This window comes from Haliaeetus leucocephalus, unplaced genomic scaffold (assembly GCF_000737465.1).
Source record: "Haliaeetus leucocephalus isolate CR32 unplaced genomic scaffold, Haliaeetus_leucocephalus-4.0 Scaffold143, whole genome shotgun sequence".
Classification (NCBI taxonomy): Eukaryota; Metazoa; Chordata; class Aves; order Accipitriformes; family Accipitridae; genus Haliaeetus; species Haliaeetus leucocephalus.
This window is the reverse complement of record NW_010972579.1, coordinates 2,764,932-2,788,819: the sequence shown is the minus strand read 5'-3', so window position 1 is coordinate 2,788,819 and position 23,888 is coordinate 2,764,932. Positions and strand designations below refer to the sequence as shown.

The 23,888-nt window shown below is 62.0% G+C and overlaps 1 protein-coding gene across 2 annotated transcripts in view; it reads right to left on the bottom strand.

The window, feature by feature from the left end:
* Positions 1 to 2,831: 2,831 nt before the first annotated feature.
* Positions 2,832 to 23,888, bottom strand: part of KIF1A (kinesin family member 1A) — a 34,008-nt gene continuing 12,951 nt past the window's right edge. Inside the window, exons 17-48 of one of the 2 annotated variants that reach the window (XM_010561270.1) lie at positions 23,182 to 23,261; positions 22,787 to 22,893; positions 22,075 to 22,158; positions 21,768 to 21,948; positions 21,613 to 21,685; positions 21,264 to 21,357; positions 20,991 to 21,139; positions 20,653 to 20,831; positions 20,426 to 20,563; positions 19,247 to 19,492; positions 15,688 to 15,806; positions 15,521 to 15,606; positions 15,061 to 15,199; positions 14,726 to 14,894; positions 14,292 to 14,382; positions 13,798 to 13,916; positions 13,559 to 13,614; positions 12,734 to 12,842; positions 12,546 to 12,612; positions 12,369 to 12,453; positions 11,885 to 11,990; positions 6,809 to 6,923; positions 6,429 to 6,562; positions 6,231 to 6,292; positions 5,980 to 6,125; positions 5,501 to 5,713; positions 5,265 to 5,342; positions 4,843 to 4,967; positions 4,556 to 4,702; positions 4,246 to 4,438; positions 4,052 to 4,170; positions 2,832 to 3,479 (exon numbers count right to left, since the gene is read on the bottom strand). In XM_010561270.1, coding sequence (XP_010559572.1) covers positions 3,437 to 3,479; positions 4,052 to 4,170; positions 4,246 to 4,438; positions 4,556 to 4,702; positions 4,843 to 4,967; positions 5,265 to 5,342; positions 5,501 to 5,713; positions 5,980 to 6,125; positions 6,231 to 6,292; positions 6,429 to 6,562; positions 6,809 to 6,923; positions 11,885 to 11,990; positions 12,369 to 12,453; positions 12,546 to 12,612; positions 12,734 to 12,842; positions 13,559 to 13,614; positions 13,798 to 13,916; positions 14,292 to 14,382; positions 14,726 to 14,894; positions 15,061 to 15,199; positions 15,521 to 15,606; positions 15,688 to 15,806; positions 19,247 to 19,492; positions 20,426 to 20,563; positions 20,653 to 20,831; positions 20,991 to 21,139; positions 21,264 to 21,357; positions 21,613 to 21,685; positions 21,768 to 21,948; positions 22,075 to 22,158; positions 22,787 to 22,893; positions 23,182 to 23,261 — 3,852 coding nt within the window. In that variant the 3' untranslated portion in view covers positions 2,832 to 3,436. The remainder of the gene's footprint in view (positions 3,480 to 4,051; positions 4,171 to 4,245; positions 4,439 to 4,555; positions 4,703 to 4,842; positions 4,968 to 5,264; positions 5,343 to 5,500; positions 5,714 to 5,979; positions 6,126 to 6,230; positions 6,293 to 6,428; positions 6,563 to 6,808; positions 6,924 to 11,884; positions 11,991 to 12,368; positions 12,454 to 12,545; positions 12,613 to 12,733; positions 12,843 to 13,558; positions 13,615 to 13,797; positions 13,917 to 14,291; positions 14,383 to 14,725; positions 14,895 to 15,060; positions 15,200 to 15,520; positions 15,607 to 15,687; positions 15,807 to 19,246; positions 19,493 to 20,425; positions 20,564 to 20,652; positions 20,832 to 20,990; positions 21,140 to 21,263; positions 21,358 to 21,612; positions 21,686 to 21,767; positions 21,949 to 22,074; positions 22,159 to 22,786; positions 22,894 to 23,181; positions 23,262 to 23,888) is intronic. The other variant, XM_010561271.1, reaches the window with a different exon arrangement.

The following is a 23,888-nucleotide window of genomic DNA, read 5'->3' as shown; positions in this document are numbered from 1 at the left end:
TGGGCCCGCCCCCGCGAGGCGCCCGTCAATCCCCCCGGCGGGAGGCGGGGCGCCCCGTCAAACTCCCCCGCCGGGAGGCAGCGCGGCGCCTTCTCCGCCAATCGGAAGGCGGGGCCGCCCTGCCAATCGGTGCCGTTGCCTCGCGCCTTGCTCCGCCAGGCTGTCCCAACCCGCGGGGGGGGGGGGGGGGGCCGGTGCCCAGCACCGCCCTGCTGTGCCTACCAATCGCTGGCGGGGGCGGGAGGGTCCCCGCCGCGTGCCCGGCAGGGCGGGAAGGGCGCGCGGTGCCCCCTGGCGGCGCCAGGAGCGGCTCCGTTCCGGTGCCCGGTGCCTCGTGCGACCTCGCCCAGCAGGCCCCACAGCGGCACAGCCCCCTCGCCCGCAGCCCCGGGCCACTGGGGGCCTCCCCGCTGTCGCTGCTGCCGGCCTGGAGGCACCCGCCCTGTCCACCCGCCCCAGGAAGGAGAGCTCGGTGTCGCGGGGGTGTTTGCGTTAAATACCACATTTATTTCAGAACCGAACAAGCCTCACGTGCGCGCGGACGGCCAGGACCGGAGGCGCCAACCCCCCGGCCACAGGGCAGGGAGAGCCCGGGGGTGCTGCCATGGCCGGCAGGAACCGGAGGGCATGAAGGGCACAGCCTCCCTCCTGCAGGCCCCGGGCCTGCCTGCCGGCGCTCGCCCGCCCTCCATGCCACCGGTCCCCTCTGAAATTTCCCTTCTGATGGGGCTCACAGTCGTGCGTAAACCTCAGGTTTGCATTCTTCATCCTGGAGGGCTGTGGTGGTAGAGGGGACGGGGAGGGAGGGGACGGGAGCCTGACCGGGGACACGTGTGGTGCTGGCGAGAGCAGAGCTGGTAAGACAACAACGGTGGCCTGCGAGCCGGGGATGTCCCGCAGGGATGCTGCGGGCATCCAGTGAGCAGCCATGTCGCCCTTGGCCCCCAGTGCGGCGCCCCCCAGCCGAGCTGTCTGCTCTGCAGGTTTGCTGGCCTCAGGCACATTTCGGCTCTGGCTGGAGGACGCCCGGCCCATGGCCGCCCCTTGCCTGCAGCACAGGCAGCACCGCCCAGCTGTGGCCGGTGAACCCGTGTCTGGTCCCTGGCAGACGCGGGTCCTGTCTCTGCCAGAAGCTGCCTCCACCCTGGAAGAGCCTCCCCTCTCCCCTGGGGCACCTAGTGTTTCCACCCCAAGCCCCTTATGTTGAAATTTGGGATGGTCCCAACCACTCCTTGCCCAGGGCAGAGGAGCCAGGATGTGGCAGTCTGGGCCCCTGCTTCACCCCAGCTCTGCCCCTCCACACCCCTGGGCGGGCACCTCTCCCTCCGTAAAGGGCGCAAGTCAGCCTCCAGGTCTCTAAAATGGATCACAGGGGGGAAAATAACCCAGCTTGATAGGGAGCTTGTCCTGGGCAGGCAAGCTGCCGCCTGCCCGGGGAGCAGGGCTGGGAGAGGCAGCCCTGCTGTGGCTTCGGGCCAGAGCGATGGGGTGAGACACCCAAGGAGCTGTGGCGAGGCTGGGCAGAACCAGCTGCGACTCAGGAAGGATTCCCAAACCCTTTCCATCACCACCTGAAACCCAAGCTGAACGGCGCCCAACATGCAACGAGGGGGTCCCTGCAAGCCTCCACCCACCTGCCTGTCCGTGCCTCCCACGACACGAGTGTAACAAGGAGACGACAGCACCACATCCGATACACACACACACACACACACGCACCCACCACCCCCCCCACACACACACTCCACAAACAGCACAGGGAGGTGCGGCAGAGCCAAGGCGCAGCAGTGCCGTGCGAGGGAAGGTCAGTTGCAAAGGCGTGACAGCGAAGCTGGGGGCGGGGGCTGCCCAGGAGATGCATGGAGGAAGATGCTCGCCTTCCTGCTCAGAGCTGTGCCAGATGCCACTGGCCACTCAGGAAGCCCCGAATGAAAGCATCCCCCCATGGGTGAGAGATGGGAGAAGGAGGAGAGGGAGAGCTGCTGCTGGGGAAGGTGGGAAGCGGTGATGGCTGGAGGAGAAGGTCTTTTCGGCAAAGCCACCTCCGCCATGGGAAGCCCCCTGGATTAACGTGCCGACGGAAGCAGGATGGGAAGGAGGTGGGCGCTCACTTCTGCAGGAGGGGAAGAGGAGTGAGAAAACGCCAGCTACAACAGTAAAAATAAGTCCCATCCCCACCCTGACACCCCCACACCAGGCTCTCCCATGCTGCTTCGACCTGCTTCAAGTCTGTTGTCCTGCTAGGAGGAGAAAGGATGTGACAGCCCTTTTTGGAAAGGGCGACAAGGATCCTGTAGATTAGGATGGTCGTTCCTACCCCAGCTCCTGGAGAACTTTCCCATCTGGCTTTGGAAGCAGCCACTTGAACCTCCACACTCCCCACAGGGATGGGACCCTTAGCATCCTGCCCTAAGAGGGGGGGAATCCCTTTGGACGAAGCCCCAGGCTGGGACAGTGGAGGTGGCCTGTGTGCTTTTGGTCAGGAAGGACAGCCCTGCATGAGGTGACAGGCAGACCCGTCCCCAGAGCCCTCCTTTTCCCTCCAGCAGGACCAAGCTCTGAAGGAAGGTGACCCATCCGCATGGATGTGGGTGCCCCGGCCAGCTGAGATGGTAGGCTCCCCCCCTTCCAGAGGTAGATGGGGCAGGTAGGAATTGCCTCCTTTGGGAAGACATGGTGGGCTGTCCAGCCACCGCTCAGGGGAGTAGTTTAAGCTGCAGGGGGGGCAAAGCAGAGGGTTGGGGAAGGGTGGGGAGCAAGGGCGAGACCTCAGCTGCCGGGCATATGCCGGGGATGTCCCGGGGAAGGCATCTCCGGGACCCTGGCCCACCGCCAAGGCTCTCCCCTGCCTGGGGGAGGTGTTGTCTGGGGGCCAGGACCCAACTTATGGGATTTTTGTGACGTAAATAGAAATAAATACTTTATAAATATCATCTTAAACTACCGACACCTGATCTTACCCTGCCATCTCTTGCAGAAACATCAATAAACTAGGAAATCCCCATACCTAAACTACCACTTTCCCTTCACGTGGAGGCAATTCCTCCTGCTCTTCCACCTCCAAGCTCTACCGCACTCCCACCTCTGTAGATCAAAGACCAGCTTTTAGCCGAAACCGCCCTCCTCGCTCCCTCCCCTCTAACAGGGACCTTTCTAGAGCGTTACAGATGGTGTGACATGAAGGTCACCCATGGGGGGACAGGCAGAAGATGGCATGCGCATGAGAAATCCTGCCCAGGTGGGTCCAGGCTTTTGCAGCTACGAACGGAAGTGAGTTTCCCCCGTGAAGATGTGAATCGAGACAGATCCTTCCATGGAGCAGACAGCTGGGGCAGCAGATGGTGTGAGAGATCAGACGTTAACATGGGGAGTCTTGAGACAGAATCAGCTATCTTATCCTGTTGGCAGATGGATGAGGTGGAGGGTGTTTTTCAGGTTAGATTCTCATCTGGGCTGTTCTCCTTCTGGACAGCTTGGATCTGATTTGGAAAACAAGGGACAAAAGGGGTCAGAGATGTGGACAAGGAGAGGTGTGGTCCCCTGGGTCTGGTGTCCTGGCTCCAGGCTGGTGCTTGAATCCAGCCAGAGCTGGAGGGACACAGAATTAATGTGTCTTCAGCCAGAGCACACAAATTTCTGTGCATTTACTTCTATTCCGCTAGTCTTGCCACTTGAGATGGTCTCAAGAACTTCGTGAGATGCTCTCAAGAACTACATGAGATGCTCTCAAGAACAGGCAAGGGCCAGTGTCCCTGCTGCCAGGCATGGATGTTGCTTTGAACTCAGCACAACAACGCCTCTGTACCAGCCGGGATCTGGCCCTAGACTGAAGCATTTAAGTGGGGAGAAGCTGAAATCAAGGTTAATACAGACCAAGTTTTGCCAGCTGAGAGCCTGTCCAGGCACACCTCTGTGCAGGTGCTCCCCACACCTGGCTGGGGGGGGCTGCAACAGGGAGAGCTGGGAACAGGGCAGGGAGCACACTTGGCTGCCTGCAGACCCCCCACCAAGGGCTTCCCTGCACCCCCCTTCCCCCAGCTTCCCCCAGTACCTTATGGACCCAGCCAGGAGGGGGTTGAAGGCGTAGAGCCAGTCGTGCATGTCCTTGTCGCTGCTTGCCTGCAGCAGGATGCCCCGGTGCTCCGTGCACACCGCAAACGTGTTCGGGGTCTGCCAGGGGAGAGCTGGGGCTGAGTCCCTTGCCCGAGGGGGTGTGCGGAGTGGGGCTGGCTGCCGGCGCCCTACCTTGAGCATGGCCTGCTGGTCCTCGCTGTACTCCACCTGGGCCTTGGAAAGGTTGAGTATGGCCCTCTCAACCGCGTCCTTGTCCGAGTTGTAGATGTAGACGTACGGGCGCCGGACCACCACAAAGCGCTTCACCCACCCGTTGGTGTGGGGCTCCAGGAAGTGCAAGTAGCCCTTTTTGGAGACGATGGGGCTGCAGAAGGGACCGAGGTCAAGGTAGGATGCGGACCATGAAGAGGTGGCAATGGTAGGTCATGGTTCCCCCCAGCCCCAAGGCACTTCCCTCACTGGCTGCCCCAGCTGCTCCTACCTGACCCGGATCTCCTGGATGTCAGGCACCAGCAAACGCTGGGGCTCCTTCTCCTCCTCAGGCCGGCGGGCCGGGGACTTCTTCTGCTCTCCTTCTACTGCAGGCTCCAGGTCAGGGCTCTCCGCCCTGGAGGAGATCTGGGGGGGTCTGGGGAGGGAGGAGAGGCTGGGGTGTAGGAAGAGTGATGGCTGGGGAACACCTGTCGACCAGGACTGCATGCCAGTGGTACAGCTGCCCTGCTCAAGGGATGCCAAGGCATCACCCGAATGTCCCGGCCACCTTCTTACCTGACCTCCATGGCGTTGTAGCGTCCTTCCACCAGTGACGGGCAGGTCGAGGAGGGGGTGAGAGTGGTGACCCCCAGAGCTGGCATGGAGGGGTCTCTTATTAGGGTCACGGACATTTCAGACAGCTGTGGAGAAGCAGAGGTGTGGACTTGAGTTTCTGCCCGAAGCCGGACACAGGCAAAGGACCAGGTGCCTGCTCATAACAGGGACAGGCAAGACCTCCAGCCAGCCAGGTCCTCTCCTGGCACTGTCCTGAGAGCCAACAGCTCTAGGAACACCAGGGTGAGTGGAGGGAGTAGGGACCCCGGAGCAGGGACCACTCAGGCCATGGTGCCCATCTGGTCCCTGCCAAGCCAGTTCCCACCAGCCACGTATCCCTCCCGGCCCCTGCCAGCCCGGTGGAGCCCAGGCAGCGGCAGTACCTTGCTCTCGCTGGCGCTAATGCAGACATGGCTGTGGCTGTACTCCCTGTTGAAGGTGTGCGTGAGCAGGCGCAAGCACTGCGGAGAGAGGAGGATGATGGTGGGGCAGGAGGCACCTTCCTCCACCCTCCTCCTCCCACTCTTCTTGGGCTTTGTCCTGCCGCAACCCCCTCCCACCCAGTGGAAGCCGCTTCCTAACTTCATCCCCGCAAGCTGGGGATGCTACAGGATGGTACCTTCACAGCCAGCTCCTTCTGCCTCTCACTGGGGGTCTCAGTGGGAGAGATGCGGCCCTCAGGGGCCCCGTCGACAGAGAGCGGGGAGGAGATGCTGGAGGTGCTTCGGGACTCGGAGTCCTCACTGGAGCAGGGGGAGAGGGTCTCCAGGCCCAGGCGCTGGGTTGTCTCCAGCTTCTCACGCAGGAGCAGGTAGTGCCTAGTCTTCTCCACCTGGGCACAGGCAGCCAGGCTCAGGGGTGGGCCCCTTCCCCCAGCCAGCATCCTTTTGAGGACCATGCTTCCCAGGCCCCATTAAGCCCATCTGCTCATTAGCTTCGGGTTGCTGGGACCCAGCTAGCAGCAAGCACTGATGGTACAGCCCCACTCCTGCCTCCTCCCACAACTGGGAGGGCTGAGACACCCAGCTGGCACCGGCAGGGCAAGGGGCTGACTTGCAAATTGCACCATCTTGGCCCGTTTCTAGCCCAGACTCTTACTTCTTGCAGGAGGCTGAGTTTCTCCAGCTCCCACTGATGGTCAAGGATGAGGCTGTCGCTGCGGGGCCGCCAGCCAGCCAGGTTCTCCTCTCCCCGCACGTAGGCTACAGAGGTGTCCAGTACACGCCGGCGCCGTCTCTGCATGCCTGTGGGGACAGACACACAGCTGGGGGGACAGACTCACAGCCCCAACCACCACACTGTGCCTCCTGGCCTCATGGTGAACACCCAGGCAGAGACACAGCACCCACCTGGGCTGCCGGCATCGGCCACACGGCAGAGGCTGAGTTCATAGACTCCTGTCACGCGGTTGCTGCAAGCAAGGGGAGATGAGGTGTTACTGGCTCTGCCCCATCCCCATGCCCCTGTTATTTCGCCCAGGCTGCTGGGACGCCCCAGTCCCCAGATGATGGCTCTCCTCCCCCAGAAAGGCATGAGCATCCTGGTACCTCTCGGAAGCCCGCAGGGTGCCGCTGCCAAAAAGGTTGCGGATGGAGCGGGAGGCAGGAAGCTTGGCATCCCGGGAGTAGAAAACCATGCAGAAGTCTTTGGTGATGACGGCGGGCTGAGTGCAGTTCTCCATCTGCAGCAGGGCAGGGGGGGAGACGTCAGGGGAGCTGCAGCCTGGGAGCCCAGCGGGTCTTTCCCACCCCTGGTGGCCAGCCATTTCCACTGCTGGGGTCCCCCAGGGCCCCCAAGCACCAGGTTGAATCCTGCACCCCATTAGCATTGGTGCCAGCTAAGGAGGGGTTCACACTGGCTGCACCCCGATGGTGGGGGAAATACCAGACTTTGTTGGCATTATAATGGCCCCGACTAAGGTCCTTGCCTCGATGTAGGCAGAAAGGGTGATGTAGATTTTCTCCCGGTATGGGGTGACACGGTTAAGCAGCAGAGAGTTGTGCATGGAGCTATCCCACGCTGCCTCAAACTGGTAGAAAGTCCTGCCAAAAAAAAAAATAGCAGAGCCGGTAAAACACCCCCCCCAGGACCCCAAGCAAGCGAGCAAGGAGATGCCATCGTCCCCCCCCGCAGCGCTGCGGCAGGCCTGCAAGGACACATGGACATGCACACGCGGTGGGGACAGATGGGGACAGCCACTCTGGAGGACGCAGGCTCAAGGCAAAGGGGGACAAGGCGTGGCGGGAGGGGGACGCGGCACCCTCGAAGCGGCACCCTTGAAGCGGATTGGGGTTTTTGGGGAGGAGGGACTGCGGGAGGAGTGGGGGCTCAGCTGGAGTGCAGGCAAGGCAGGGCAGGCTGGGAAGGCAAAGGAGGGTGCATGCCCCACCCCCGTGCTTGGAGTGGGGGGCTGCCACCCCCAGCACGCCCGGGCCAGGTCCCCACCATCCAGCCCCGGGGTACGCAGCACCTCCTGGCCCCCGCCAGGAGAGGCTGTTGCCCTTCAGGTGACAATGGCCAGAAGGGAAAGGAGGGAGGATGCTCAGCAGTGGGGGATTGCTGCCAGCCCACCCCTGGGAGAGCAGCCCCCCTGCCAGACAGGTCCCCTTCCCCAGCACTGCCCCCATCTGCCAGCCCTGAGCCCCGGCGGGACCCGAGGACCACAATTTGGTGACTGGCTCCTGTCAGGCTGTCTCCCCTGGCTCTTGCTCTGCCCTGATCACCAGCCCCATTCCCACCAGGCTGCCTCGCTCCCCTCGCTGTGTTTTCCATGGCTCCCAGGCTGGGAGAAGGAGTGGGGGACACCCGGCTCCACTCGCCCGGTGCCTATGGTGTCCCACAGAGGACGGTGCAGCCACCCAGAGCAAGAGTGGCAACCGCCCTCTTCAGGTCAAGGAATCAAGGTGGGGGGAAGCAGGAGGCGGCTCTGGTTCGAGAGCATGGGGGATCCCCATTTCACCCCCTGCCCCACTCCTGGGCTCCCTCCCAGGCCAGCCTTCGGGTTATGGGACACCCACTCCCCAAAGCCATCCAGAGCTGCCGCAGCCCTGGCTCCCGCCTGAGCATCCTCAGGAAGCCGTGCCTCAGCCATGTCTCAATGAGAACGCTTCAGCACATCCCTGAAGCAGCATCTAGGCAGCTGAGGGGCTCTTTTAACAAGAGCTGGGGCAGCCAGAAGGAGCAGGGAGAGGCTCTTGGCTGCGATTGTCCTCGCATTGAAAGAAGAGGGAGAGTGACGCTTTCAGGTGTATAAAATACAGAAAAAACCCCATGTGAGACAGAGCCAAGGCGAAGGATCGCTTTGCAGACACAGGTAGCTTGAGAAGACAGTGCTCCCCAGGGAGGAGGAGGAGAAGAGGAGCCTCAGGGGAGAGGGGAAAGAGCTAAAAGCGAAGGGAGAAGGCAAAGGAGAAAGAGAGAAGCAGGAGGGACGAGACCGAGCGGGTGTGAACAAAATACCTAGTGTCATTTCCGAACGAAATGCTATAAGTGGAAGGCGACCCAAGGACAAACACACACACGTACACACACAGAAAAACGAAAGGTCAGAAAGCATCATCTGTACGGGGCTGGCGCGGGAGCGGTGCTGCAAGGAAGGGGAGCCCCTCTCGAGGAGGACTTGCCCCATATTGGCACCACTTGCTAAAGGAGCTCCTGCCTAGGTGGACCCTGAATTGGAGCCCAGAAGGAGCTCGGTGAGGGCAGACAGAGGTTTACCTGCTTGGGTGAACACCCTCTGCCTCCCACCTTCCTCGTGGTCCAGCAGCTGGGAAGCAAGCACATGCATGCTCCCCATCCCCTTAACTCTGCCCTTGCTGCCATCTCAGGGCAAGGAGCTCCTGCTCAGCGCAGCCCCCCGAAGATGCCCGTCGTGGGGGACCAGCCATCCCACCACCACCCACGCAGCAGGAGATGATTTCTTGGCCTGTCCCCTGGTCCACAGGGAGGGCATCACTGTGCTGAGAGCCCACAGGCAATGTCAGTGTGAACCCGCATGCTCCTGCAGCGGGGGGCTAGATCCATGCTGGATCCGTCCCCCTGCAACCCAAGGGGACAGGGTGCCACTAGAGGGACAGCTCTGCCCTTGGGCATCTCCGAGCAGGACCGGCTTCTAGCTGCTGTAGGGAGGACAACCTCCCAGGCACAAAGCTATGGAGCCCACCAGGACTTGGGAGACCCCATCCCCTGTCTCCCAGATGCATCCCCCTCTTCTTCCGCCGTGGGGCACGGTGGCAGGACGCCCCCTCCTCTGGGGCCTCAGTGATGCTCCCGTCCAGAGGCTGGCAGCAGCATCTGGGTCAGGTGGCTCTTGCCCACGCGCCGCATGCCAGGCTCACCCTGCGGTCCCAGCTGAACCCCTTCTGTCCCTGAACAGCTGTTCCCCCCATTACACAGGGGCATAACAGCCTGTGCCATGTATGGGCATGCGCACACACCATCACGCCTGCGTACAGACGCACACCGCCCGTATGCCGCACCTACGCCCGCGGGACTACCGTGCATGGGGTGGGCAGCCACTGCGCGTGCCGCCACAACGCCCGGTGGTGCTGCCACCATCACCAGGTGCCCGGGCGAGGGCTGGAGGCACCCCAAAGCCCCTGCCGTGGTCCGCACCAGCCCTAGGCTACTCCAAGCAGCACCGGGGGCCGAGCTGGGGCTGGGGTGGGAGGTGATGGGGGTGCGGCACGTTTGGTGCCAGATGCCAGAGAGATGGGAGAGCAGCGAAGTCAAAAAGCAAGAAGAAAACCCAAATCAGGCGATGGGGACGTAGGCGTGCGAGGGGGAGCGGCAGCCAGCGAGAGCGTGGCCCAAACGAACAGCAAAAGGGGGCTAGTGAGCGAGAGGTGCCAGGGCGGGAGGGAAGAGGGTTGGGGCGTGTGGAGGGATGGAGGGCTGGATGTCCAAGTGCTGCCTCCAGTGGGAGTGAGTGCGCCGAGGCGAGGGGGGAGAAAGAACGAAGGGAGAGAGGAAGGGGGATGGGGTGGAAAAAAAACCAATGGAAACAAATAATACCTAGGCATATCCGAATCAAGAAACTGCCTGCAAAAACACAAAACAATCACATGGTTAGTGTGGGCTTGGATGGGCAGCAGCAGCGGAGAGAAGCGAGGGGGGACACTGGGCGCTGCCCCCCGCACCGCCTCCCTGGGCGCTCAATGCAGGGATGGATGGGGGCCGGGGAGGGAGCCGTACCGCTCCCCCGGTTTCCCTCTGAGTGGCTCTGGGGGACTGGGAAGGCTGCGGAGGGGGAGCCAGGGCTGCTCTGGCCGATGAAGGCTGTGTGGCGTAAGGCAGCGAAGCAGGGAGCACAAGCAGCCGGGGAGGAGGGTGAAGCGGGCCCTGGCTCTGCCCGCTGCCCTCCCTCTGCCTGTCCTTGCAGGCTGCTGGGGCCGAAGCGTGTGTGCCTGCATGCGGGATGGAAGCGGGGGAGGGTTGCGGCGAGCACCCCTTGGCATCCCACAGGAAGCCGGCTGAGCCCTCCTCCCCATGCCCAGCCCTGGCCAGGCTCGACAGGATGGATACAGGATGGATACAGCCTGTACGCTGGCCCACGGCCCCGATTTGGGGCTGGCCCTGAGGCGCAGACCCTCTGAGCATGCAGGTGAGGCGAGCTCTTGCAAAACCCAAGCCCCTGTCTCCCTGCTTCTCTCCACACCCGGAACATCCCCCCAGCCTGAGCTGTATCCCCTTGCCCGGCAGGACCCATGGGGGGAAGGCAGGAGCAGGAGGCACATCTCCCCTGCCAGGCTACACTAGAGATGCTGAAGATCTGATCTGGCTGCACCTGGGACCAACCGGCCACATCAGGAGCTGACATAACACAACGCAGCCCCAGGAGCCCGCGGGTGCCACAGCCACCCAGCTCCCAGCAGCCCAGCAAAAACCACCACAGCTCTGCTGGGCCGAGCCTTCCTTGCCTGACTGTCCCCGCCTGGCCTTGCTCTGTTGTCCCTGTGGCTGTGCCAAAGTCTCCTGGTCCAACACTCGCACACATACCCGACCCCATGATTCGGCTCTGCTGCCCGGGTACCGCATGCCTGCTGCTCCACCGTGCCCATAATCTGTCCTGGGAGTGCTGCAGGTTGGCACCTCCTGTCCAGACCCCTGTCATCCCCCACAAAAACACCCTGCCTTGGGACAGGCCACCTTGGGGCAGCAGTGACCCCAAAGAAAATGAGGGGAAAAGTGGTCCCCGCTCCCTGCTGGGATGCTCCTACACCAGCAACTGCCACGCACACAGCCCAGGACCAGTCCCACTGCTCCTGGTGCTGCCAATGACTGTCCCCGTCTTGTCACGGCTGCCCGCACACACGCATTCTGGCCAGGGACCCCCGCCAGCCCCCTGAGTTTTGCCAGCAACCCTGGTGCAGAGGAGAGCTCTGCCCTCTGCACTCACTGCTCCCCTCCACCACTGCAGAACGCAGCCAGGGAGATCTTGGAGATAAAAAACCTCCGGCCCCCGCTGCTCCCACCCCTCTGCCAAACCCACAGCAGGAGACACAGCCCCTGGGACTGGTGTGAAGGGGCAGGCATCCCCAAAGTCACCTGGCAGTGATGGGGGATGGCTTTCCTGCATCACCCCTGCACAGATAGGGACCAGCCATGGGCACCAAGTGGCCTTTCCAGCGAGTTTGCTGGGACACAGATCAAATAGCCCTTTGTGGCAGGTGCCCTCCAGCCACCAGGTCAGTACATCCTCCTGGCACCAACTGGCTCTCTGCACCACGTCATCACAGCTGCCACCGGAGAGCAGGACCCCCACCCAAATTCCCTGTAGTGCCAAAGCCCGGCGCGGAGAAGCCTCGGGGAGGAGGAGGAAGGGAGCTGGCGGCCCTGAACCCCAAGACCCTCTGCTGCTCCAGAAAAGCCCCCCGCAAGGCAGCAACAGGTCAGCAGGACCCTGCAGAGGGGCCAAGAGCCCCCCCAGGGGACAGAGGGGCTCCCCACATCCTCGCCCCAGCCCTCACCACAGCTGGGGAAGAGCAAGAGAAGAGGCACGCACCGGTCCTCCTGTGAGGGGTGGATGTACCCTGAGGAGAGGATGTTCAGGGATAGGATGTTGGGGTCGATGAGAGACTCATCTGCTTCTGGGGTGTTCCGGATCCGACCTGCAAGCACATCATGGGGACACTGCTCAGGCGACAGGTGGTGGCCCTGTGAGGGTCCCCGTGAGGGGCAGGGGCAGCCCGCCTGCCTGCATCCCCCAGCAGAGCAGCTCCCCCATCACAGGTAGCAGCCACCCAGCACTCAGCCACTCAGCACCAGGGGTCCTGGTCCAGCTCCTGGGCACAGTGGCCGGGACTGAGGCATCCTGCCCAGGTGGCATCCCGGTGTCACCTGCCAGGCAGCTGCTGCTTTGCTATTGCAGGGCGGGAGGGGAGACGAGGCATAAAGCCCCACATGGGAACATGCGTGAGAAACAGCCTGAGACGATGCTTGGGAGCTTGGTGGGCTGGGGGCTGCTCACTCAACCTGGCTCAGCTTACCCACAACTAGCTCCCTCACTTCCTTCCAGCGGATGAGGCTGCCTGTTTCATGCACCAAGGTGACGGTGATTCTCCTCTGGATGCCCTGAGACCCATGAGGCCAGAGAGAAGGGGCAGTGGTTAACACAGCTCCTGGCAGGAGCCAGAGCCAGGACAGCATCTTGGGGAAGGGAGTACCTGGTGGAGGAGGAAAGTCCCATGGCATGGCATGCCTCCACGGTGGTCCACGACGGCAGGGATGTAGCTGGAAAAGAGGATCACAGCGTGACACAGAGCCCCATCAGCCTGCCTGGAGGTGCCAAGCACTGGGCAAATCACCGCACTGCCTCCCTCTCCTTCCCACTCCCCTTTCCGGCAGGACTTACTCGCCGTTGGCTTCCAGCTCACAGATCTCAAAAAAGACCATCAGGTCGTACTTGCACTGGCACGGGCCGGCACTGGGCCGAGTCATGGTGCTCAGCTTTGTCGCAGGCACTGCAGCAGGGCAGAAAGACAGCTTAAAGGGCGAGCTTGCTGTTGACATTTGGAGTGAGGCACGTCATGGTAGGCAGGGTAAGGGCAGAGCAGGCAGGGACCGTGGGGAGACAAATGGAGATGGCAGCAAGGCAGAAGGGAGTGCATAGAGGGTGACAGCCCCATCCCGGGGACCTCACTGACCACCAGCGTCCCTTCTCCCATGCCCAACGTAGAGTGGCGAGGGTGTCAGGATGCAGCTGGCCTCACCCATCCCCGAGATGGACACCCCGAGCCCACAGCCCTGACACAGACATGTCCCAAACCACACAGCACTTCTCCAGGGATCACTTGGGGACAGCTGGAGGGAGGCTCCCCCGGTGCTGTCGCAGGAACCGCACAGCAAACCACAGTGCTCAGCCAAACCCCAACAACTCAGGTCTCGGCAGCCAGAGCACAGCAGGGACCACACAGCCCCTGCGGGATGGCGGGGATGGGTGGCCATCGGAGCCATCCAGGGTGGGTAGCCTCCTCCCTGCTACTCCGCAGGAGGTGAGAAGAGGGCTTTGCATCAGCCAGGTGCTGCGGGAACGGGTGCCAAGGGCTTTTGGGTGCTCTGGCCTGCTGTACATTTTGTGGTGCCCCTGGGGTCCTAACTGGTCCCCCTGGGGAAGGGGACCTTGCATCCAGCATGGGGACCATGGGCAGGGGGAGGAGCAGGAGGCCAGATCCCCTACCTGGTTTGGAGAGCGGCATCACACGGGGGAAGTGACGCCGGGATGGCCTCAGCGGGCTGCAGAGAGAACCAGCTCGGTTAAAGCATCCACAGGACCCCTGAACGGGGCCAACCACGCCTACACCCTGAGGCCACCCCCTGCCACCACCTGCCCCCCCTTTCTCTGGGTCTCCAGGAAGCCGGCTGCACCAGGTGCCCCTGTGGCACCCAGGGGCCAGGGGTGGCCCAGGGTGTGCCCACCTCAGGACATCCTTGCAGAGAGGTGGGAAGGGGTGCTGCTGGTAGTGCCCGAAGACTTCAAATACAATCGGCTGGCTCTTGATGTATTCAATGAAGGACTTGGTCACCTCCACAGCAATCTGGAAGAGAAAGAGCTGTCAATGGTGCAATTTACCTGGGAAAAGGATGCAGCCAGCAACAGCACCAGGGAGGTGGGGGGTGCAAGCCTGTCTGATCCCCCGCATCTCTCACTCAACCCCTTCTCTGTGACCCAGGGATGCTCTCCCCACCAAGACCGCTGCCATGAAATCCCAGCCTTTTCAGGTGGAGGGCAGCAGCTTTTGGTCTTTCCCCCACACATCCGCCTTGTCTAAGCTTGGCTTAGCTGGGTGGCTGTGATGGGCTGGGAAAGCCAGGAGGAAGCTGCTCCCCTGAGGAGAAGATCCAGCCACAGCCCCATGGAGACCCCGGCAGCCACGGGGATGAGGGGGTGTGGGCAGGGGAGGGGTACGTACGTTTTGGACGTGATAGAAACCCAGTGGTGGCCCCCGTCCCGTGTTCTTCAAGGGCTCTGTCGAAAAGGCCTCATCGTGGCGATGGATGAAGCTGTGGAGGGCAGGAAGATGGCTTGGGGGCTGCGGGATGGGGACGTGCCAGAGCATGGAAGGGAGAGAGGGTAGGGACCGGGAGAAGAGCCTGCTCCCCCCAGTGCTGCTGCCCACACCCTGGGCTGGCACAGGACCCCCCTGCCAAAGGTGATGGGAGCCTCTCCCTGCCTTCTGCCAGTTACCAAACAAGGTACCAGATAAACACATGGGCTCATCCCACAGCCCTTGGTTTTGCCTCCCCATCCATGAAGGGCTCAGAGGTGGGGGGGCTGGGGCTTCCCGACGTTCACCGCCAGCCCCAAGGCCAGAGCACAGTGGGAGATGCGGGGCCAGGGGCTCACTTGAACTGGCAGAAGATGTCTGCATATTCTGCGGAGATGCTGGAGGCTTGCAGGACTGTCACACGGAAAGTGAAGATGCTGCCCAGCTTCAGGTGGTCCAGAGCCGCCTCCAGTGGCCCGTCTGGCACAGGCTTCTCTGGGCTGTCCAGGAGAAGGTCTTCTGGGGTCACTGCAGGGAGGGGAGGGTCCTCAGCAAGGCGGGGAGGTCACCCCCCTCAGTGTCTGCCAGCAGCCCTGCACCAGGGCAGTGGGCTTTCGACACTGGGGTGGGCGCAGGAGGCTGGGTGCCGGCACGGGGGGGGCCACTCCCCAACCGCTTGTCAGCACCCCTTCACCTGCGCAGGTGTTGTTGTTGACTTCATCAGCGGAGGGACCCACGTCGCTGACCTGCCCCTGGCCTTCGACGATGCGCAGCTCCTCCTGGGAGGTCCCCGAGCGAGACATCCCCACAGCTGGGCATGACTCCGACTGGAACTGCGCCAGGAGTGGGGCTCAGGGATGCTGGTGGTCCCCGAGGTGGTCTCGCTTGTGCTGCTGCCACCACCCTGAGCACTGGGGCACCTCCAGCTGTCCCCTCCCACCCCACGGCAGCCCCCCCCGGGACATGGGCAAGAGCAGGGGAGTGCATCGGTGGGTGCCAGAGGGTTGGGGTCTGCCAGGTGGACTGGGAGCACGGCCCCTTCAGCATGATGCCTGCAGCTCTGGGAGCCCGGTGGTTCCCATGGGGGAGCATCACCGTGGCAGGCAGGGGTCTGCAGTCCCTGGGTACCCACCGAGAGCTGGCCGCTGCCATACCTTCTCAAAGTGCTGGTCATCGAAGGATATCTTGGCCGTCCCTGACTGCCGCACACCGGAGCCGTAGTCGGGGGCTTCCTCATCCGCTGGAGGAGGGATGGGGGTGAGCCAGTGTGGGGGGCATGGAGGATGCAAGGGGCACATTTTGGGGGGAGTCCCCCTCCTACCTGAGATGGCCTGGACGGCCACACGCAGGAAGCCCTTCACCTCACCCTTCTCGCTGACGATGGCCACGCGGTGGACCAGGGGCACGGGGTAGAGGAGGTTGCTCAGGTAGACGAAAGCCCTGCCAGAGAGGGGGGGGACACACACAACACGGGGGGGAAGCGGTCACTGCTCCCACCCGCGGGTCCCCAGGCACGGGTGGCGCGGCCGGTGGCGGCCGGGATCCCAGGTCACCGCTCACGGCGCGACCGCGGCGCTGCAAAGCAAAACTAAAGAGAAGGCAGCCAGGGCCAGCCGAGAGGGGCAGGGAGCGGGCAGCGGGTGGGCAGCGTGCCGCAGGCAGGCGGGCGGGCAGCGCACCGTGGGCAGCACCACGAAGCAGATGGGGCTCGCGTACCTCTCCGGCTGTCACCTCCGTGGCGGGCGGGGAGGGGAGGGGGGCTGCGCTGGTGCCACCGTGAAGCTGGGAGGGAAGAGGACCTTCTCTGCAGTGGAGAGCCGAAGGACTAGGGCAGGAGGTGCTGCGACACGACTCGGGGGCAGCTGCGGAGTCACCGTGGGGGGGACAGGGGCAAGGCGGGGGGGGAAGGGAGGGTGACGAGGGAGGTAGAGGCCGGCAGGAGCGAAGGAGGGGAGAGGAGGAGGTCCTGGCTGGAGGCCAGAAGCCTCCAGAGATGAACGTGCCAGGGGGGTCCTGGCCCCGGCTCTGCCCGTGGTGTCGGAGGACCACTGGTGGCTGCAGGCAGCCTTTGCCCAGCTGGGAGGGAGGCTGCACAGCATGGCTGGCGGCATCAGTGGTGTGTGTCCCCCTGCCCCATCCCTTCGGATGCATGGCTTCGGGGTCCTGGGCCGCCTGCCAGCACATCACGGGGACGGCACAGCCGGCTTCTCCCTGTGGGCGAGGAAGGAGCTGCACACCCCCCGTGCAGCAGGTCTGAGCCTCCCCGCCGTCCTCCGTGGTGTCCGGGTCACTGACGCTACTGCAGCAAGGTGCCACACCAGGGTTCAACTTGATGGCCACACGACATCTCTGCCGGGACCTCCCACCAGGCCGCAGCTCCCTGTTTCTCAGGTGTTTTGTCTCCTCTTGCCACCTTCCTCAACCTCACCACCGGCCGGCTCGCTGTGAGACAGTCCTCCTGGAGCTCTGGCAATGGCGGCGCACCGTGCCCTCAGAGGTGACAAGTCACCTCCGCAGCCGTTGGCACTGAGCTCCCTGCCCAAATGGTGCGAACTACCCTTGCCTGTGGGGCAGCACAGCTCCCAGCAAGAGGTGGTGCAGGGTGCCCGGCACCCATCCCCAGGGCACCCACTGGCATCTTGACACGCAGCGTCTTCGGGTGTCGCGGGGCGGGATGGTGCTGGGGCCAGCCAGGACACTTCTGCTTTGGGAGGCTCCCATGAGGGTTGCATCTCCAGGTGGCTGGCAGTGTTGCTTGCGACGTCCCAACCTCGCAGGTGTCTTTGCAGACATCCAATGGCACCCAAAAGTGCTCAGGGGGGCTCTTGCAGGAGGCCCCAGCCCCACACTTGCAGCCCGAGCCCCAGAGTCCATGCTCTGGTGACTCCCATTGACCTCCAACCGCTGACTGAGGCTTTTTTCTACCCAAAGCATCTCCAAGGACTCAAGTTGTGGAAGCAAAGGTGATGCCCCATCACCGTCTCCTGCTGGGCCCATCTCACCCCATCTCTTCTTGGAGGCCACCGGGGACAGGTGGCTGGCCTGTGCCAGAACTTCCCGGCAGGATCACATGCCCAGAGCAGAGCCCTGCGACCACGGGGATCTGGGTGTGCCCGTCCGCCCGAAATTGCAGGGCAGCTGGTGTTGAAGCCAAGGGGGTGGAGGGGAGGAAAGGGGGGAGGGGCGGGGAGGAGGGGGACAAGTGTGTCACTAGAGGAAGGAGGGCAGGGACACTAACCACAAGATTGGTGAGGTGCAAAGATGGCATGCTCAGACCAAAGAAAAGCCTTTCCAAAGGAAGACGAAAGTGAAATAACCCCAATTTTTGCTAAAGCTTTGGAGAGATAGAGCCAGCAGCTAAAAAAAACCAACCCAAAAACTAAAAAAAAAACAAAACCAAAAAAAAAACCAAAAAAAAACCTAAAAGGAAAAAAAGAAAGAACGGAAAATAAACCAAAAGACAAGGATCCAATCATAAACCAATCCAAGCACACTTCACAAGAAATGTGGCCGGCGGAGCTGCTGCATGGGGAGCCAAACCCAGGGCAGACTCAAAAGAAGTCGGAAGGTGCCGAGCTCCGGGGAACATGCCCCCGGCACAGAGCGGGGCCGCTGCCGCAGGGCCTTGTTTGGTTTTTTGAGGTGCCCCCAAGAGTTTTGGGTTTTTTTTGATGTTTGTTTGTTTGGTTTTTCTTAAATAAGCAAAAAAGGAAAAAAGAAAAAAAAGAGGGGAAGAACCCAGCTCTTTCGGTCTGAGGCTGCAGGACTCTTACCCCACCTCCACCCTCTCTGCCTGTGCTGGTCCCCCTCGTCCCCACCTCGCTGCCCACACTCTGCCCGGCAGGGATAAACCTGGCTTTAGCACACCGAGGAAGAGGAGGTCCAGCTCCAACCGTCAGGGCAGTCCCAGCAGGGAGAGGTTCACCATCATGAGCACCTCTGGCTCCTGCCTGGGGCAGAGGCTCTGGGACTAGCTCTGGGTGCACAACCCCTTGGGAAAACCCCGGAGCAGAGCTGGGCAGATTGCAACCGGGTTTGGTGGCACAGCCAGTTTTGTGGTGGCTGGTGGGTTTCTCCAAGACTGATGGAGCTCAGGGGGGGGCTCCTGGCCAACAGGTATGAGAAACCAAAGCTCTTATCTTCGGCCGGAGCTGAGGAGGACTTGGAGCCTGCACCCGTGTCCCCGCGATCTCCCTGAACATCTCCTGTGCCAAGCCAGCAGGGATGGCCCAAGCCAAGCACTGGGCACAGGCAGTGAGAGAAAAATGCCACTTTTCGCAGAGCCCTCCTCTCCCTCCTGTGCCCGGCTCTCCCCTTACTCCCATCAGCTTTGTCCAACCGAACGCCTGGGGACATCCAAGCCTCTGCGTCCGGGGGGGGTTCACACTGACCGACGCAGGTGGGACGGCCAAGCTGGTGGCAGAGGCACACGCGGCTTCGAAGTGCCTGCATGGCCCCAGGCAGTGGCACCGTGGTGGGTCACCCCAAGCCAGCTGGGAGGTGGCCCTCCCTGGGACAGAAATGCCCAGGTCCGAGACCCCCATGCAGCTCGCCCAGCTCCTCTGGTGCCGGGATGCAGCAGAGCTCCCCTTCTCGGGGGCTGCCCCGGGGAGAGGGACCTGCCTAAAGGGTCTCCGGCGGAGCTGGTGCTGTCCGCCTTCCCTCGCTGTTCCCTACTGCCACTGTGCTCATCACACAGCCCTACCTCGGTGGGCACCTCACCGCCCTGCTTGGCGCCCCGGGCTCAGCAGCAATCTCAGCCGGCCAGCCACCCCCTGTGCCTCTGGGACGCCCTGGAGGTGGGAGTCATGTCCGAAAGCAGTTCCCTCATGCGAAAGAGCTAGTTCCTTCCCGGCATGCTCTCCTAAAACCTCACCAACCTTCCTACTAAACTGAACAGGGGGGAGCGGTCGTAAAACGGATCCCGGCCATCACACAGCGGGCACTCCGGAAAGATGTCTTCCTCCAGGTCCTCCGCCTCCTCCTGCCCCTGGTGCTGCTCGTCAGCAGGCTCGGTGATGTCGGAGTCGGGGTTCGAGAAGGTAGGGGAGGGGGTGAGATCAGCCATGCGCTCGCTCATGCATGTGTTGAAAAGAGGAGAGCTGTTGCAGCCAGAGATATCTGAACTAAGGTTAGTACAACAAGATAGAAGACAGGTTAACACCAGCTGTTCCAAACAGAGAGAGCAAGAATAGGAATTTTGCTTTTGGGGGGGGGTATTTTTTTTTTTCTTGGTTGGATTTTGGGGTAGGTTTTTTTTCTGCTTAAACCAAGGGATGTCGGGAAATAAAGACCTGCCCATCCGGTGCGTTTCTAAAGGAAGCCACCAACAGCCGTCGGCTATAAAGGGCAGAAAAAAGAGCGACCCAAGGAACTGGTGCAAACGGTGGGGATTCCCCTCACTGGCTTTGCGGACAACACAGGGACAGAGTGGGTGGCACGAGGCTTGCCGCCACCCCCACCACCGAAGGGAATCTCTCCACATGCCGTGGCATGGGGGGGATGCCTCCACGGCAGATGCGGTTGGTTGGGCCATGCGGCTCACCCCCTGCTCCCCCTGCCCACCAGGGCAGACCCCTCCTCCAGGGTGGCCCGTCCTCATCGCTGGCACCGCACCCTTCCAACCAGCATGCAGGAAGCGCATGGAGACGCACGGCACATACCGTACAGACGGATGCTTGGACACCAACGCGTGCACATGGACACGTGCCCACCGGGGCAGAGGTCACGACGACACGGGCTCTCGGCCTGCGGGACAGCCGCAGCCCCCCGCCTCCCACCGGCAGCAAGCCAAGAGCCCGTGCCTCACAGCACTGTGTTAGGGCAGGCAGCAGGAGCATTGCCAGTGGCTTGTGGGTCCTTCGGGGTCCCGGCAGCCAATGCAGAGGACAGCCACCGCAGGCAAGATGGGCCCTGACCGGCACCGGGAGGGCAATGCATCCTCCCACAGTGCAGCCCCAGGGAGATGAACACCCTGCACATGGCAGAGCCAGCATCGCTTCCTCCCACGGGGCTGCCTGCGGGTCCCAGCCGCGCTTAGAAGGAGCCGAAGCGCTCACCTGCCGACCAGCCTGAACCAGGGGAAGCGGTCGTAGAAAGGATCTCCGCCGGTCACCACATTGTCGCAGTCCTCGATGACGCTAGAAGGCACTTCTGCTGCACGGTCATACATTTCACGCATCAGGTCCAGGCGTTGCCTGCAGGCAGAGGGGGATGAGGCAGGCAGCGGTGAGAAACCAGGCTGAGGCCGGCCGAGCCCTCCCCAGCGCAGCCATCGTTTGCCTACCTCAGCTTCTCCAGGGTCCAATAATGCGTCGCCCCATTCTTCTGGTCCTGCACCTCTACGGCCACGATGGTCCGGGGGAATGGCCGCTTCTCCCGGTCCTTGGCGGCATCAGGAGGCAGCAGGTCGGGAGGGAGAGGCGAGTACAGCGTGTCTGTGAGGAGCACGAACTGGAACTGGACCTGGAGAGGGACAGAGGGGGATGGTGAGCCACCCTGGAGGACAGCGGGCTCCATGCTGTGTCTTCAGCAACCCCCTCCTCAGCACTTCCCTGGCTGCCCACACTTGTGGCCTCAGCCGTGGGTGCTGCAGCAAGCCAGAGAGGAGCCCCGGGCACCCACCTTCTTCTTCAGCTCCACGCTGATAGCATTGGCTTCCTTGAGGAAGATGGCGTTGCCCCAGAGCAGGTCGCGCAGGGAGGTGAACTGGTACCACTTCCACTTCCTAAAGGCCCAGAGGGCCAGCTCGAACTCCCGCTCTGTCCACTGCACTGTGGGGACATGGAGAGACAGTCACCTCACCGCTGGGAGGGAGGACATCAGTGCAGAGGTGCCCAGGGGACCCATGGTCCACTCTTCTTGCTCCTGCAGAGAGCATCAAAACCCAGACCTCACCTTCATCCTCAGGTTCTTCCTCTTCCTCATTTGCCTCAGGGTAATACCTAGAGTCCATCTGCTTCTGCAAAGCCTCCAATTTGCTCTCATAGTCCTGGGGGGAAGCAGGGAGAAGGATGATGCAACCCACAAGGTGTGACCTTCCTCCATGCTGCCACACAGAGCTTCTCCCCCCAACCCGCAGGAACCTGGCTTCCTCCCTCCTCTGAATCCGTGTTTATGAGGACAACCCCAGGAACAACAGGTTTGCTCTTATTTTTAGGACACACAGAGCCACCCCATGCAAACATCTGACAGAACTCAGTCATGCCTGGACAGCCTGAGAAGGAGTCAGGTCCTGGCCACCTACCAGCCTCTGCTGCTCAAGAAGGTAATTCGCCTCCTCCCGCTCCCTCCGGTACTGGTCCTCCAGTTCCTGGAGCCTGGGAGGAACGGGGAAGGAGAGGATGACCAACTTAGAGGTGGATACCCAACTCCCCATCGCCCCAGCCCCTGTGCCCTCACCGCTGCTCCATCTCCTGCTTCATGTCAATGCCCTGCTTCTCCAGCAGCTCTCTTTGAGCGAAAGCCCAATCCACAGGCTCGGCGGGGGTCTCAGCGCATGGGGTCCGCTCCCGCTCCTGCCGAGCCTGCTCGGGGTGGTTGAAGCGGAAGACGTGGCTCTTCCCCATGATGATGCGGTTTCCTACAGGGATGCACGCGGGGCATGGGGTGAGGGCGTGGGTTTAATGTGGGACAATGTGCAGGCCCCCCCATTGGATGGAGGGAGGCAGGTTAGAGCAGCGCTGGTGAGCTGGCTCTGGGGACCCACCTGAGCGCAGGACGCTGGGCTCTGTCACCTTTTTGCCGTTCACATAGGTGTCAGCACCTTCACAGGGCTCCAGGGTCACTATTACTGCAGAGACAGTGGGAGGGGGAGACAGGGAGCAAAGGTAAGGTGGAAGCAGAGGGATAAACCCCTCATCTCCCACTCCGCTGCTTCTGCAGCCTTAGAAAGGGAGAGCTGCCCCAGCCAGCACCCCAGGTGTGGAGTAGGGGGAACCAGGGTACCCAGCAGCAGCACCCATGCCCTGGGCAACAAATGGGACTCGGCCAACCTCATGCTAATCAGAGCAGTCCCAAGGACTAGAAGCAGCTAGAGACTGGATGTGAGAGGAGATCAGAGCCTCCAGCATGCATCTCCAGCCTCCCCAGGCTCATCTCCCAAAGCCCTTTCACCCCCAGGTTCCTTCTGGTTTGCAGCGTGGGCTCTGCTCTGCAAGAATCATCTACAGTCTGCTCTTCCCTCCCGCCCTGATCTCCCTGGCTTGCCTCACCGTGGCAGCTTCCATGTGCCTTGCATGAGCTTCCCTCCCAGCTAAGTGAGGGCTGTAGCTCACTCTGGAAGCTTGGAGAGACCACGGCCATGCAGGAGAGCCCCACTACTCTGAGGAGGGCCGGAGCCCCGGCTGGGGACAGGTGCTGGGGACATGCAGAGGGACTGAGGTCCCCAGGGAGGTGGAGCCCCTCTGGACAAGGAATACCTTCACCACCAGTTTTGGTGTCGCTGCGGAAAAGGCAGTGCTCTTCCTTAATGAAGTGCCCGCTGAGAACGATGTCCTGCCTCTTCTCTGCATCTTCCCGGCCAACCCTGCCGGGGGAAACCCAGCTCAATCCTTCCTCAAAGCAGACCCTCCCTGGGCCTCCCCCCACAACCATCCTTGGGGCTAAGAGGAGCAGCCCTTGGTGCATAGCAGGACCAACATCCCTAACAACATTGCCAGGCAAACACATTGTTCCCACATGGCTATGGCACTTTGGGGATGCCCCAGGAACAGTGCCCAACCCGGGGACAGCTGTCACCCTGCTGCCCACCCAGGCAAGTCAGGCACTGAGATCCGGGCTAGGCTCCCACTGGTCCGCAGGACCTCGCCCTCACCTTGTTATCCCATCCTTGATGTAGTAGAGAAGACACTCGGACATGAGCGGGTCCTCGTTCAGGTTGACCAAGTGGGGCGTCTGGGAGAGACGAACAAGGAGTCACCCTGGTGCGCCCCATCTACCCAGGTGCTGAGGGATGCTCCTGAGGGAGATGGGAACTCAGCAGCACCTCAGGCTGCCTCCTGCATGGGCTCTCCTGCCCTCCATAGCTCCAGGACAACATGCCCAGGCGTGTACTTTTCAAGGGGACTGCAGAGAACCTAGCAGCTGGGATGAAGATGACCTGCCTCCACATGCCTCTCTACTTCCCTCCTCAAAGGGCTGAGCTCTGGGCACCCTTCCGCCAGCTGCCTTTGAAAACTTGTGTTGCAAACAGGCCCAACATGGAGCAGAACACTTCCAATGGGGAGTCCCTGATATGGCTTAGTGTCTCCTGCGGCATGACCCTGCTCGCCCGCACTGTGGTCCATGGCCCTTGCCTCACCGTAGCCCCCAGCTCTGCTATGGACAGTGTAGCTGAGGCAGAGACACATCCCATGCAACAGCTGGTTTAGGGTGAGAGGAACTAAAAGTGCCTGTTTTCCTCCACTGACAGTACAAGGACAGATAAAGCACCCAAAAGAGCAGGTCCTAGACCAGAAGTTCAACCAAAAGTAGTGGAAACCTGAAGCTGTATCTCCAGGCTGAATTTCACTCCCTGGTGTC